The sequence below is a fragment of the Helianthus annuus genome, chromosome 13 (assembly GCF_002127325.2).
Source record: "Helianthus annuus cultivar XRQ/B chromosome 13, HanXRQr2.0-SUNRISE, whole genome shotgun sequence".
In the NCBI taxonomy this organism is placed as follows: domain Eukaryota; kingdom Viridiplantae; phylum Streptophyta; class Magnoliopsida; order Asterales; family Asteraceae; genus Helianthus; species Helianthus annuus.
Window position 1 is genome coordinate 163,944,214 of NC_035445.2, and position 13,244 is coordinate 163,957,457.

At 34.1% G+C, this 13,244-nt stretch overlaps 1 protein-coding gene across 1 annotated transcript; it reads left to right on the top strand.

Annotated features, from left to right (window-relative positions):
- The first annotated feature begins 5,176 nt into the window (after positions 1-5,176).
- Positions 5,177-6,337, top strand: LOC110900147 (metalloendoproteinase 1). The gene has a single exon (XM_022147044.2). It carries the CDS (start codon positions 5,177-5,179, stop codon positions 6,116-6,118), a length of 942 nt encoding a protein of 313 aa, XP_022002736.1. The 3' UTR covers positions 6,119-6,337.
- The last annotated feature ends 6,907 nt before the right edge of the window (positions 6,338-13,244 follow it).

The following is a 13,244-nucleotide window of genomic DNA, read 5'->3' on the forward strand; positions in this document are numbered from 1 at the left end:
GCAAGGAAAGTCGCCATTTGAACTTTTGTATCACCAAACACCAAACTATAGTTTTTTCCGACCATTTGGTTGTCGTGTCTTTCCTTGCCTTCGTGATTATTCTTCCCATAAACTATCCCCTCGAACTATTCCATATATATTTATTGGATATTGCACCAAATACAAAGGTTATGGGTGTCTTGATCCTCTCACATCGAGTATTTATGTTACTAGAAATGCTCGTTTTGATGAGCATTACTTTCCTCTTGATACCAATACAACTGCTACCAAAACAAATAACTTACTTGAAATCAACACCTTTTTAGATGTGTCATCAAATGTTCCATCACCTAAAATTCATCCATTACAAGCCCCTGTTGCCCAAACACAGACATCAAGTCCACCACCCCCCACTATTCTGCCCATCACTATTCCTTTTACTCCTAGCCCATCTCCTAACAACTCACTTAATAATCAAAGCCCAACTATACACACCAATATCGGACCTACCACTATTTTTGGGCCCACCGCTCACTCAGACAACCCAACCTCAACTGTCACTGCCCATCCGAATAACCAACCTGCCTCAATTGAAAATGAGCCGACTCAGCCATTTCCACTGATCCTAACCCCACTTCGGCCCATCAACATAATCAACCCATTAATCATTATGTACCTAACGATAAATCATCGACATCTTCCTCGATGTCCGATAGTTTTTCATCTTCATCCAGTACCGAATCCATTACCCACTCTCCTCGGACGTTATTGATTCCCGCTCCTCCACCTCTTTCCACCCATCCTATGACAAGTCATTCTAAATCTGGAACTTTTAAGCCCCGTCATCGCGTTGACCTAGCTCACACAAAAACGATACCGTTACATCATGCTTTATTTGCATCAAATGATCCTACTTCCTTTCATAATGCATCTGATGGTCCCAAATGGATTCATGCCATGGAAGAATAATTTGATGCCCTCAATAAAAATGATACTTGGACTCTTGTTCCTCGTCCATCACATGCGAATGTTGTAGGATCTAAATGGATTTTTCGAACCAAATTTCGAGAAGATGGATCAATTGAGCGCCACAAAGCTCGTCTTGTTGCGCAAGGCTTTAGTCAAATTTTGGGTCTTGACTATTGCCATACTTTCAGCCCTGTTGTTAAAGCCACTACTGTCCGCACCGTATTGGCGTTAAGTGTCATTCATAACTGGCATCTTCACCAACTTGATGTCAATAACCCCTTCTTACATGGCCATCTATTCGAAAATGTTTTTATGGAACAACCTAAGGGTTTCATCAATGCTCAGATTACATCTCATGTTTGCAAACTAAACAAGGCTATTTATGGCTTTAAACAAGCTCCAGGGCCTGGTTTCATTTTAAGTTTGTTTCTTCTAAACAATGGTTTCACCTATAGTTGAGCCGATCCATCATTATTCATCTACAAACGTGATACTTACATAATGTATCTCCTTGTTTATGTTGATGATCTTATTCTTACGGGCAACCATCAACCAACCATCAAATCATTCATTTCATGTCTAAATAAGGAATTTTCCATCAAAGATCTTGGAAAACTCAACTACTTTCTGGGTTTGGAGGTTACCTACACTCAAAATGGTCTTTTCTTAAACCAATCTATATACACTTTAGACATATTAACTTGTGCCAAGATGATGGATGCTAAACCAGCTCTAACACCTTTAAGCACAAATGTCTCTTTTATTTCCATAGGTACGGTGTTTTCAGATGCTACGTCCTACCGCTCAATTGTAGGTGCTCTGAAATATTTAACGATCACGCGGCCAGATATTTCTTATGCTGTCAATCAAGTCAGTAATTTCTTCATGCACCAACTACTCACCACTATCAGGAAGTAAAACAAATTTTGCGCTATCTCAAGGGTTCTATTGCGTTTGGATCACATTACAGTCGTCCCACTCCCACATCGCTACTTGGCGACTCTGATGCTAATTGGCCTCGTTGTTTAGAAACACATCGTTCTACATATGGTTATTCTATATTTCTGGGCGGCAATTTGCTTTCTTGGAGTGCTAAGAAGCAATCGACTGTTGCAAGATCAAGTTGAGAATCCGAGTATCGTGCTATGGCTAACGCTGCTGCAGAAATTGTTTGGATAACTCATCTTCTTCAAGAACTTCATGCGCTTCCCCCAGACAGACCAACCATTCTTTGTGATACTCAAAGTGCCATCTTTCTCACTCAAAACCCTGTTGCATATAAGCGGGCCAAACACATAGATCTTGATTATCATTTCTTGCGGGAATTAGTAAATGCCGGAAAACTGGTTACTAAGTTTGTTCCGACCAAGCTTTAGGTAGCTGACATTTTTACAAAGAGTCTTCCTAGCTCGCAGTTCAACTCTCTTCGACATATGCTTCGCATTGGTCCACCACCGATCAGCTTGCAGGGGGATGTTAGATAATATTCATGTTTAGTTTTTATATATTCATGTTGTATTTATTTTATTCTTTAGGGGTGTTGTTGTAACTTTCTTCCCTATATATTGTTTGCTTGTTCTCTATTTTATTCAATGAGAATTATCTCTTCATATACACACAATTATATAACAAATATGAAAAAAAAAAATTATACTGTTAGTTCAATGTGATTAATGGCTAGATCTTGGTACGTCACATGCCTTGCGGTGAGATCGCATGTGGTATTTTGTGGGTGTGACAACGTCACCATAAAAGCGACCCTAAACAACCTAATAAATTAAAGTGTTGCCGGATAGTTGGAAAAACTACCGTTACATCAAAATACTGTAAATACAAGGAAAACGGTTGGGATTCCAAAACTGTTGGAAAGATTCCAACACTTTTGGAATCCGGTAGTTTTGGTCTTCTGAGTTGACTCGTCTCTGGTCTTCAGCTTTGACGTGTTGACTTAGCTGTTGATTTGTTGGCCAACACTTTATCATTCCAGTACTTGTATTATGTCTTCTAGTACTTTAACCCGGTAGTTCTTGTTTCAGTAGTTTTGAGTGGGTTTTAGAAAAGCATTCAAGGGGGGAACCTCTGGTACTTTGATCATTCTTCAATCTTATTCCATCAAAGAGGAGTTAAAGCCATGAGGCATGTGCATGTTTCAACGGTTTCACTCCAGGCCGTGCATGTTTCAACGGTTTCACTCCAGGCCGAACTTTCCTCATGGCTTTAACGCCTCTTTCCTAGCTTTGATTCTGAAAGTTCGAGATCCCGGTGAGGTAAAGGACTTTAAACCTATCTCCTTGATAGGGTCGCTCTATAAAATGGTGGCTAAGGTTCTGGCAAACCGGTTGAAAAAGGTTTTCGGGTCTGTGGTGGACTCTGTGCAATCTGCTTTCGTGGAGGGTCGCTCCATCCTTGACGGCCGGTAATCGTGAGTAAGTTCTCTCGTGGGCTATAAGTAATAAGAAAAACATCATAGTTTTCAAGATTGATTTCGCAAATGCTTACGACTCGGTTAATTGGATTTTCTTACTAACTATTTTAAAAAGCATGGGCTTTCCAGAAAAGTGGCGAAAATGGATCGAGGTTTGTCTTAAAACTAGCAAAGCCTCGGTTTTGGTTAATGTTCAAGATGCGGGGATAAATATTGAGGACACAACGCATATCGTTTTTGAATGTCACATGACGAGACAAATCTGGTGGGGGATTATCATTTAGCTTAAACTCCCAGGACTGTGACAATGCTCTTCTCTTGAACAAATGCTTTCGGAGATTAACGACATGGAAGGATTGAAAGACTGGAAAAGGACAATGGAAGCTATGATCTTGACAACAATCTGGGAAGTGCGGAAGGCTATAAACGAGGCTGAGTTCAGAAGCAATTTCATCCCGCTTAGCCGAACGGTGGAAGCCATTAAGGAGCACACTTTTATTTGGGTTAGTGTAGATCTAAATTCGGGTGTATTAACTGGGATAAATGGCGTGAGTTGAATGTTCGCGATATCATTTTGTAATTTGTCCGGGTTTTTAGTCTCTTGCTGACCCTTTCTATATTTTAATATAGAAGTTCCACTATTAAAAAAATAGTATAGGTATGATGTTCTTGGTCTGGAATATTATATTACGCATTAAATTATTTTGAGAATGATATTAGTATCCTACTCAATTAAACACAAAACATTTTATTACTATTTATCATACTTTTTCTTTTTCAAAAATTTTAAATTGTGCATTAAATTAGTTTCTTTAATTTATGATATTAACTAATATGTTTTGTAAAACTTCCAAAAAGTGAATATATTTATAGCTATTTAACTAGGGGTGCAAACGAGCCGAGCTGAGCCCGAGCTCAGCCAGGCTCGAGCTCGAGCTCGAGCTCGATTAACTTATGCGAGCTCGGGCTCGAGCTCGGCTCGATTCGAGCTTTGTTTTCAAAGCTCGAGCTCGGCTCGTTTGTATTTTATCAAGCTCAAGCTCGAGCTCGGCTCGGGCTCGCCTCGTTTATTATCTATTAATTAGTATATTAAATAAAAATAATATAAATAATAGACTTTTTAGGTTTGCGGGTTCGATAATTAAAGCTCGGGCTCGAGCTCGTTTACTAAATAAGCTTATTTTTAGATTCGAGGTCGGCTTGTAAACAAGTTTAAATAAGCTCGGCTCGACTCGGCTCGTTTACACTAAGGCTCGATAAGGCTCGACGAGCTTCACATGTGAGGCTCGAGCTCGGGCTCGATAAACAAACGAGCTTTGTTTTGAGGCTCAAGCTCGGCTCGGGCTCGATAAGGCTCGGGCTCGATAAGGCTCGGCTCGTTTCGAGCTTTTCCGCGAGCCGATCTCGAGTAGCTCGCGAGCCGCTCGGCTCGTTTGCACCCCTATATTTAACACATTAAGACATTTAAGCAATTAAAATAGTCTTAAATTCATTTTTTTTAAACATCATTAAGTAATATTAAGGTAAGATTAACAGAACATTGCCTTAAAACATAAATTCATGCGGGCATGTCAGTTGAGTTTTCTTGGTTATGGAAGTCAACTTATTGACTATTTCTCAATCATTGAAAGAATAATTTGACAATTACATTTTTTCTATTATTATACCTCACAAAATGAACCTTGTTGAACATCATAGAAAATTTTAAATCTTTTAATAATAAACAAAAAGCTAAGGATATCAGTATAAATAGAGCTTGACAAATCCTAAAAACATGTCTACAAAATTAACATGTTCTATGCAATGAAGTCTAACCTTTCTTTTCCTTTCTCATTCTCATGCATTCTATTTCTTTTTCTCTTTGTTCAACCCGCCTTTTCTCATTTTCAGTACCCTCATCTACAACCAAATGAGCTACTAAATAATAGTGCACATCCATCACCTTTTGAGTTTCTTAAAAACATGCAAGGGTGTCGTAAGGGTGAGAAAGTAAAGGGAATTCGTGACCTTAAACTCTATCTTAGCCATTTTGGATACCTCAACTACCAAAACAACCCTAATATCACAAATCCTAAAGAAGATCATTTTGGTGAGGACCTTGAGGAGGCCATCAAATCATACCAAGTCTATTACCATCTCAATGCCACTGGAACACTTGATGAGCCAACAGTGTCCAAGATGGTCATGCCGCGTTGTGGGTTTCCAGATAAGGAAACCCATCAACATAGTGATAAATCTTTACATACGGTCTCTCATTATCGATTCTTTCCAGGGAGACCAAAATGGCCTAAAGGAAAGAGGCATTTAACATATGCTTTTGGATCACGTTTCCCTACCCGATTCATGCCTCCAGTTACACGAGCTTTCAAAAGATGGGCTACTGCTTCTCGATATTTTACATTTTCAAGAGCTAGAACTTATCGAAGTGCTGACTTAAAGATTAGTTTTGCACGCCGAGCCCATGGAGATGGCGCCCCCTTTGACGGGCCAGGTGGAGTATTGGCCCATGCTTTTGCCCCTACAGATGGAAGGTTACACTACGATGCAGATGATCGTTGGGTGGTTGGAGCAGTACGAAACGCTTATGATGTTGAGACTTTGGCACTACACGAAATTGGACATCTACTTGGGCTTGGTCATAGCCAGTTCCCAAAGGCGATAATGTGGCCTACGTTTAGGGCGGGAGTAACAAAAGGATTGAATTCAGACGACATCCGAGGGCTTAGGGCTCTATATAGTATTTAGCTTGTTCTAAAACAGGAAGGTAATATTGTGCATTTGGTGTGCTCTCGTATTTAAACCGGAATAACGAATGTTGCTTATTTCTAAGGCAGAGTGCTTGTTTTACTATGTAACAATATTGAAAGGGCATAGTGTGTGATTGTTGTGAATTTTGTTCGAGGCTTCAATTTTAATGCGAAATTTGTGTTCCTAATAAATATTTTCCTGTCTTGTTCTATTGTACCCTTTATGGTATTTGATATTGTTTTATTATGTTTTATTAGTCTACAAAGTTTTGACTTCATTGTCATATATATATATATATATATATATATATAGGGGATGGTTCAAATGAAAACCACTTTTAACGCGAAAACTCGAAAACTAACTAAAAAAAGCCTAAAAAACACACAAAATTTTTTTTTTTTTTTTTTCAATTTTTTTAATAAAAATCGCTAGTTTTTATATATAAAAAAAACTTTTTTTCAAAAAAAAAAAAAAAAAAAAAATTTGTGTAGTGCACATGTGTAATAATACACATGTGTAGTACACAGACACATGTGCAGTATTACACATGTGCACTACACAAAAATTTTTTTTTTTTTTTTTTTTTTTGAAATTTTTTTTTTTTAATAAAAAAACCTGCGAAAATTTGATTGAAAAAAAAAATTTTTAAAAAAAAAATTTTTTTGCATGTTTTTTTGGCTTTTTTTAATTAGTTTTCGAGTTTTCGCGTTAACTAGTGGTTTTCATTTGAACCTTCCCCTATATATATATATATATATATATATATATATATATATATATATATATATATATATATATATATATATAGGGGACCGCTAAAATGAAAACCACCTCCAGTTGTAAAAACCATGAGAACTACACCGTACGGGGCGAGTTGGACCAAATTTTTTTTCATAAACGTAGATACGTGTATTATAAACACATTTGTAAAAAAAAATTTCAAAAATAAAAATGTCGTGTGTGTAGTTTTGAGCATCAAAAGTTTGTGTTTACGGATACCGTAAATTTTCGCTTGTGTAGTTTTGAGCACCACAAGTTTGTGTTTACGGGTACCGTAAAATTTATTTAAAATTTAAGGTACCCGTAAACACAAACTTGTGGTGCTCAAAACTACACACATGACTTTTTTTTGAATTTTTCTTTTACAAATGTGTTTATAATACACGCATCTACGTTTATGAAAAAAAAATTTGGTCCAACTCGCCCCGAATCAAAAAGTTCTCATGGTTCTTACAACTGGAGGTGGTTTTCATTTTAGCGGTCCCCTATATTAAGGTACCCGTAAACATAAACTTGGGGTGCTCAAAACTACACACACGACATTTTTTTTTGATTTTTTTTTTTTACAAATGTCAAATGTGTTTATAATACACACATCTACGTTTATGAAAAGTTTTTTTGGTCCAACTCGCCCCGTATGGTGTAGTTCTCATGGTTCTTACAACCGGAGGTGGTTTTCATTTTAGCGGTCCCTATATATATATATATATATATATATATATATATATATATATATATATATATATATATATATATAGGGGGAGGTTCATGTGAGAAGAATATTAAATTGAGAAGAAAAAGAACAAAGGGTACAATTGTAAAACATTAAATAGTTTTTCTCGCATCTCATTTATTATTATTTTTTACTAACTAATTAGTCATAAAGACTATCATCCTCCACACTAAAATCTTGCCTACATATATCAAAATTTATCCTACACATTTTTGAAATTTATCCTACATATACTGAAATTTATCCTACACAACTCATAATTTATCCTACACTTTAAACTAATTTTTTTCTTCTTTGAAAAAATATATTTTTTTTGAAAATAAGTTACAAATTTAATTTAGTTAGCTATTAAAAAGGAAGACTAACAATTAATGATCTATCTAATTTTACCAATATACCCTTATACCCATATTAAATACAAAAATTAATGAAGTAAAATGAAGCATTCTTATTGGTTGAAGATTGTTCTTTTTTATTCTTACAAAAAATTTCTTCTCATTTGAACCCTCCACTATATATATATATATATATATATATATATAGTGGAAGGTTCAAATGAGAAGAATTTTTTTGTAAGAAGATAAAAGAAGAACTTTCAACCAATAAAACCAATAAGAATGCTTTATTTTACTTCATTTAATATTTGCACTTAATTTTAATATGATGGTATATTGGTAAACTTACATAAATCATTAATTTGTATTCTTCCCCTTAATAATAATTAAATTAAATTTGTAATTCCTTTCAAAATATATATACTTTTTCCAAATTAAAAAAAAAACAACTTAATTTAAAGTGTAGAATAAATTAGTAGTTGTGTAGGATAAATTACGAGTTGTGTAGGATATATTTCGAGGTGTTTAGGATAAATTTCGACTGTGTATGATAAAATTCTATAATATGTAGGGTATATGTAGGACAATTTTGATATGTGTAGGTTTTGTAGATTATATGTAGGATAATTAATGATTAGTTGACAAATTAATTAAATAGAGAAAAATTAATGATATGAGTTATAAATGAAATAGTATTTTACTAATATGCCATTTTTTCTTTTTCTTCTCACATTAAATTTCTTGTCAAATGAATCTTCCCCTATATATATATATATATATATATATATATATATATATATATATATATATATAGAGGCCGGTTATCGTACAAATGCCATTATCGTACATTACGTACGCTACAATCTCAGCCGTCCGATCATCTTCCTGCATTGAATTCGCATGTTGTTTTTTTTGTAACAATTTCGCATGTTGGTTTTTTAACATGCGATTTCATCAAAATTACTACATGCGAAATTGTTACAAAAAACAACATGCTATTTCATCAAAATTATCACATGCGAAATTGATACAAAAAACAACATGCGAATTCATCAAAAATTATCACATGCGAAATTGTTATAAAAAACAACATGCTATTTCATCAAAATTATCACATGCGAAATTGATGCAAAAAAACAACATGCGAATTCATCAAAAATTATCACATGCGAAATTGTTATAAAAAAAACAATATGCGATTTTAAAATGCGGGAAGATGATCTGACGGCTGGGATTGAAGCGTACGTAATGTACGATAAGCAATATTGTACAGTACTCTTTACCTATATATATATATATATATATATAGGGAAAGGTAAAACTAATTAAAAAAGCAAAAAAAACATACCTATTTTTTTTTGCATACCAATTTTCGCAGATTTTTTTATATATAAAAAAAAATTGTAGTGCACATGTGTAATACTACACATGTGTACTACAAATTTTTTTTTAATTTTTTATATATAAAAACCTGCGATTTTTATAAAAAAATTGAAAAAAAAATGGTGTGTTTTTTAGGTTTTTTTAGTTAGTTTTCGAGTTTTCACAATAAAAGTGGTTTTTATTTGAACCAACCCATATATATATATATATATATAGGGAGAGAGAGAGAGAGAGAGATTAGGAGTTGGGTAGAAAGTGTATTTTTCCTAGAAAGTCTAGGAAGCAATGAGAATTGGACATGTGGCATTGAGTTATTTTAACTAAAAGGGCAACTATGTAATTTCACATTTTAATTTTATTTTTGGAATTCATTTTTCATTAACTAACATTCCACGATTTTTGGAATTTTTGTTGTTTTCGAATTCAAATCTGGAAGTCAATGTGTTTATCAGGAAAAACTATCAGCATGTCTTGGTGATGTGTTTTACCAGTCAGAGAGGTTGAAGTCAGTGTGTTTTAACACTCTGAAGTCAATATATAATCAGGTTGTGTTTTAACAGTTCTTTTGCATTTTAACACTCTGAATGTGTTTTATGTTGTTGTCTATGTCACATTACATCACATTGTGTTTTTTGATGATTACATTACATCATAAAGTGTTTTACAACAGTTTGTTTTTATACTGGAGTTTAACAAATCTGATTGTGTTTTAAGTCAGCAGATTTGCTGGAGGATTCTTAATATTGTGTTTTAACAGTAAGCAGATTTCTTGACATTGTGTTTTAACAGCAAGCAGGCCATTGTGTTTTAACAGCAAGCAGATTCTTGACGCTGTGTTTTAACAGCAAGCAGATTTCTTGACGCTGTGTTTTAACAGCAAGAAGATTCTTGACGCTATGTTTTAACAGCAAGCAGATTGCTGGAGGATTCTGGACATTGTGTTTTAACAGCAAGCAGATTTATTGACGCTGTGTTTTAACAGCAAACAGATTGCTGGAGGATTCTTGACATTGTGTTTTAACAGCAAGCAGATTTCTTGACGCTGTGTCTTAACAGCAAGCAGATTTCTTGACGTCGTGTTTTACCATCCATGCTGGTAATCCTTCCATTTATCAAGAACGACTCAGAAACAGCGGTACAAGCCTCTCTACAATCATCAACTAAAACAGAAAAAATGCAGCCAAGTTATAAGCAGATTAAGACCGAAAACGTATATGCACTTCAAGAACTTTAATCATAACACAAGATATGAATACCTAGTGAAGAAAAGGGGTATGAACAAGCCTTGGAACCGAAATCCGAATGCTCTTGGGGTCCTGTTTTGCGTCGCCAGCAGGAAGGGGAAAGAGATCGGTTTAGAGAGGGAGAGAGAGAAAGAGAGAGAGAAAGAGGGGAAATTGCATGAATTTAGGGATTGGTTATTGATATGACAGTTTCTTTACTTATTTAAAACACTTCCAATTATCAAAATACCCTCACTATATTAAAAGTCTATAATTATATAACTCAAATATTACAAGATTGCCATTGATTTAATCTCAACCCTTAAACACACCAATCGGATGGACCAGATCGCTTCCTAGACTTTCTAGGAAAAACACACTTTCTGTGCGAACCCTATTATATATATATATATATATATATATATATATATATATATATATATATATATATATATATATATATATATATATATATATATATATATATATATATAGGAGTTGGCCAGAAAGTCCAAATTTCCTAAAAAGTGTAAAAAGTCATAAAACACCATAATGTCAACCATAAAACACACCAAAAACCCACAAATAATATGATGAAGATTACTAAAACATCATGTATGTGGGTTTTGTGTTGTGTTTTAGATGTTAAGGCTCTGATTGTGGAATGACAAATATTATTGTGTTTTATGTTGTTTAGCATTGTGTGTTTTATATTCATAGTTCTACGATGGTGTGTTTGAAGTTTTTATGGACTATTAGAGTTTGAATATGGTGTTTTAGTAATATTCAATCTATTATTTGTGAGTTTTAGGTGTGTTTTATGTCTGAAATTGTTGTGTTTTATGACTTTTTACACTTTTTAGGAAAAACACACTTTCCGTAGGATCCCCACTCTATATATATATATATATATATATATATATATATATTAGAACTAGTAAAACCATTAATTTATGGTCATGTTATATGATATTTGTTTAAAAAATAGTTAGTAAAGCGTTTTATTTCAATAATTAAATACGTAAAATAGCACCTTTAATCCTTGTCAATTAAAAAAAATTAAAGGTGAATTAAATGTTTATTTTTTCATTAAATACTCAAAAGAAAAATGCCCGGATAGTCCTTGTGTTTTGCTTCGTTTTCACCTATAGCCCCCCTATACTTCTAAAATTACAGCTATAGTCCCCAAATTTTGCACATTCGTTCTCGAATAGTCCCTTACGTAAATGAGAGTTAGTTTTTTCAGTTAAGCGAGTGTGAAATGACCTAAACACCCATACTATTAAGTTAATAACTAAAAATTAAAATAAATATTATTAATATTTAAAAATTTTTGTGGGGCCTATCACCCACCTCACCCACTTCATCTTCCCCACCCTTCACCCCACCACCATCTCCAAATTTCACCACCACCACCAACCACCTTTCACCACCATACCATTACCACAAGGACTATCTAGTCAACAGATAACTCACAGATTGTAGATTCTTGTTCAACGTCAGAAGGTCATCTGAAACAACTTCGAACAAATCCGCTTTCGTTTCTTTCTTCACACTTAACACCGGTGGAGGCCCTGACGCATCTCCTATTCACAAACAATACATTAAATCAATAAACTGAATTGTACTGAAAATAAATTGTAACTGAAAATGAATTAACTAAAACTACCATTGAGCAAAGTCTCAGGAGCTTCAGTGGAAAACACTCGACACTTTGCAACTTTTTCATCACCACGACAACATATCAATCTCTTACCACCACCACCCCTATTCAACTCCTAATCGCTTTCCGAGCATAATTCCTCGACCAAAACCGGTCAAACGAAGCACTAAAAGAACACCCACAAGCACCAAAATCAGCAAACTTAATCCTACCAAATTCAAGATTATGGCATGTAGCCAGCATCATCATCATCCTAAGCACACCCCCAAGATCAAAACTTGAGTAAATTACAATATGTGTCCTTTATGTATTACCAAAATTATGAAATGTTCCCTTTAAAAGATTTAATTTCAGTTTATATCCAAAAATCGCATGTTATGTAACAGTTTAAATCCTTTAGGGCTAACCCAGTTAAGAAACTCAGTTAACCTCAATTTAACCAAGGGTAATTTCGTTCATTCACATCTTTGACCCAAAGAGAAAGTTTAGAGAGAGTTTTTGGTCAAATGGGTTTTTGAGTAAAAGATGTGAATGAAAAGAATTACCCTTGGTTAAATTGAGGTTCACTGAGTTTCTTAACTGGGTTATCCCTAAAGGATATAAACTATTACATAATATGCGATTTTTGGACATAAACTGAAATTAAATATTTTAAAGGGCACGCTTCATAATTTTGGTAATACATAAAGGACACAAAGTGTAATTTTATGTGTAGGATGCAATTTTATGTGTGTTGGATAAAATGAAATTGACTAATTAACTAGAGAGAATATTCAATGTAAGAAATTATAAACTGTTTAATGTTTTACTCATATAGGGCGAGGTTCATTTGAGAAGAAAAAGAACAAAGAGTACAATTGTAAAATATTAAATAGTTTTTCTCTTATCTCATTTATTATTATATTTGACTAATTAACTAGCCATAAACACTATCATCATACACACTAAAATTATTGCCTACACACATCAAATTTTATCCTATACATTTTGAAATTTATCCAACACA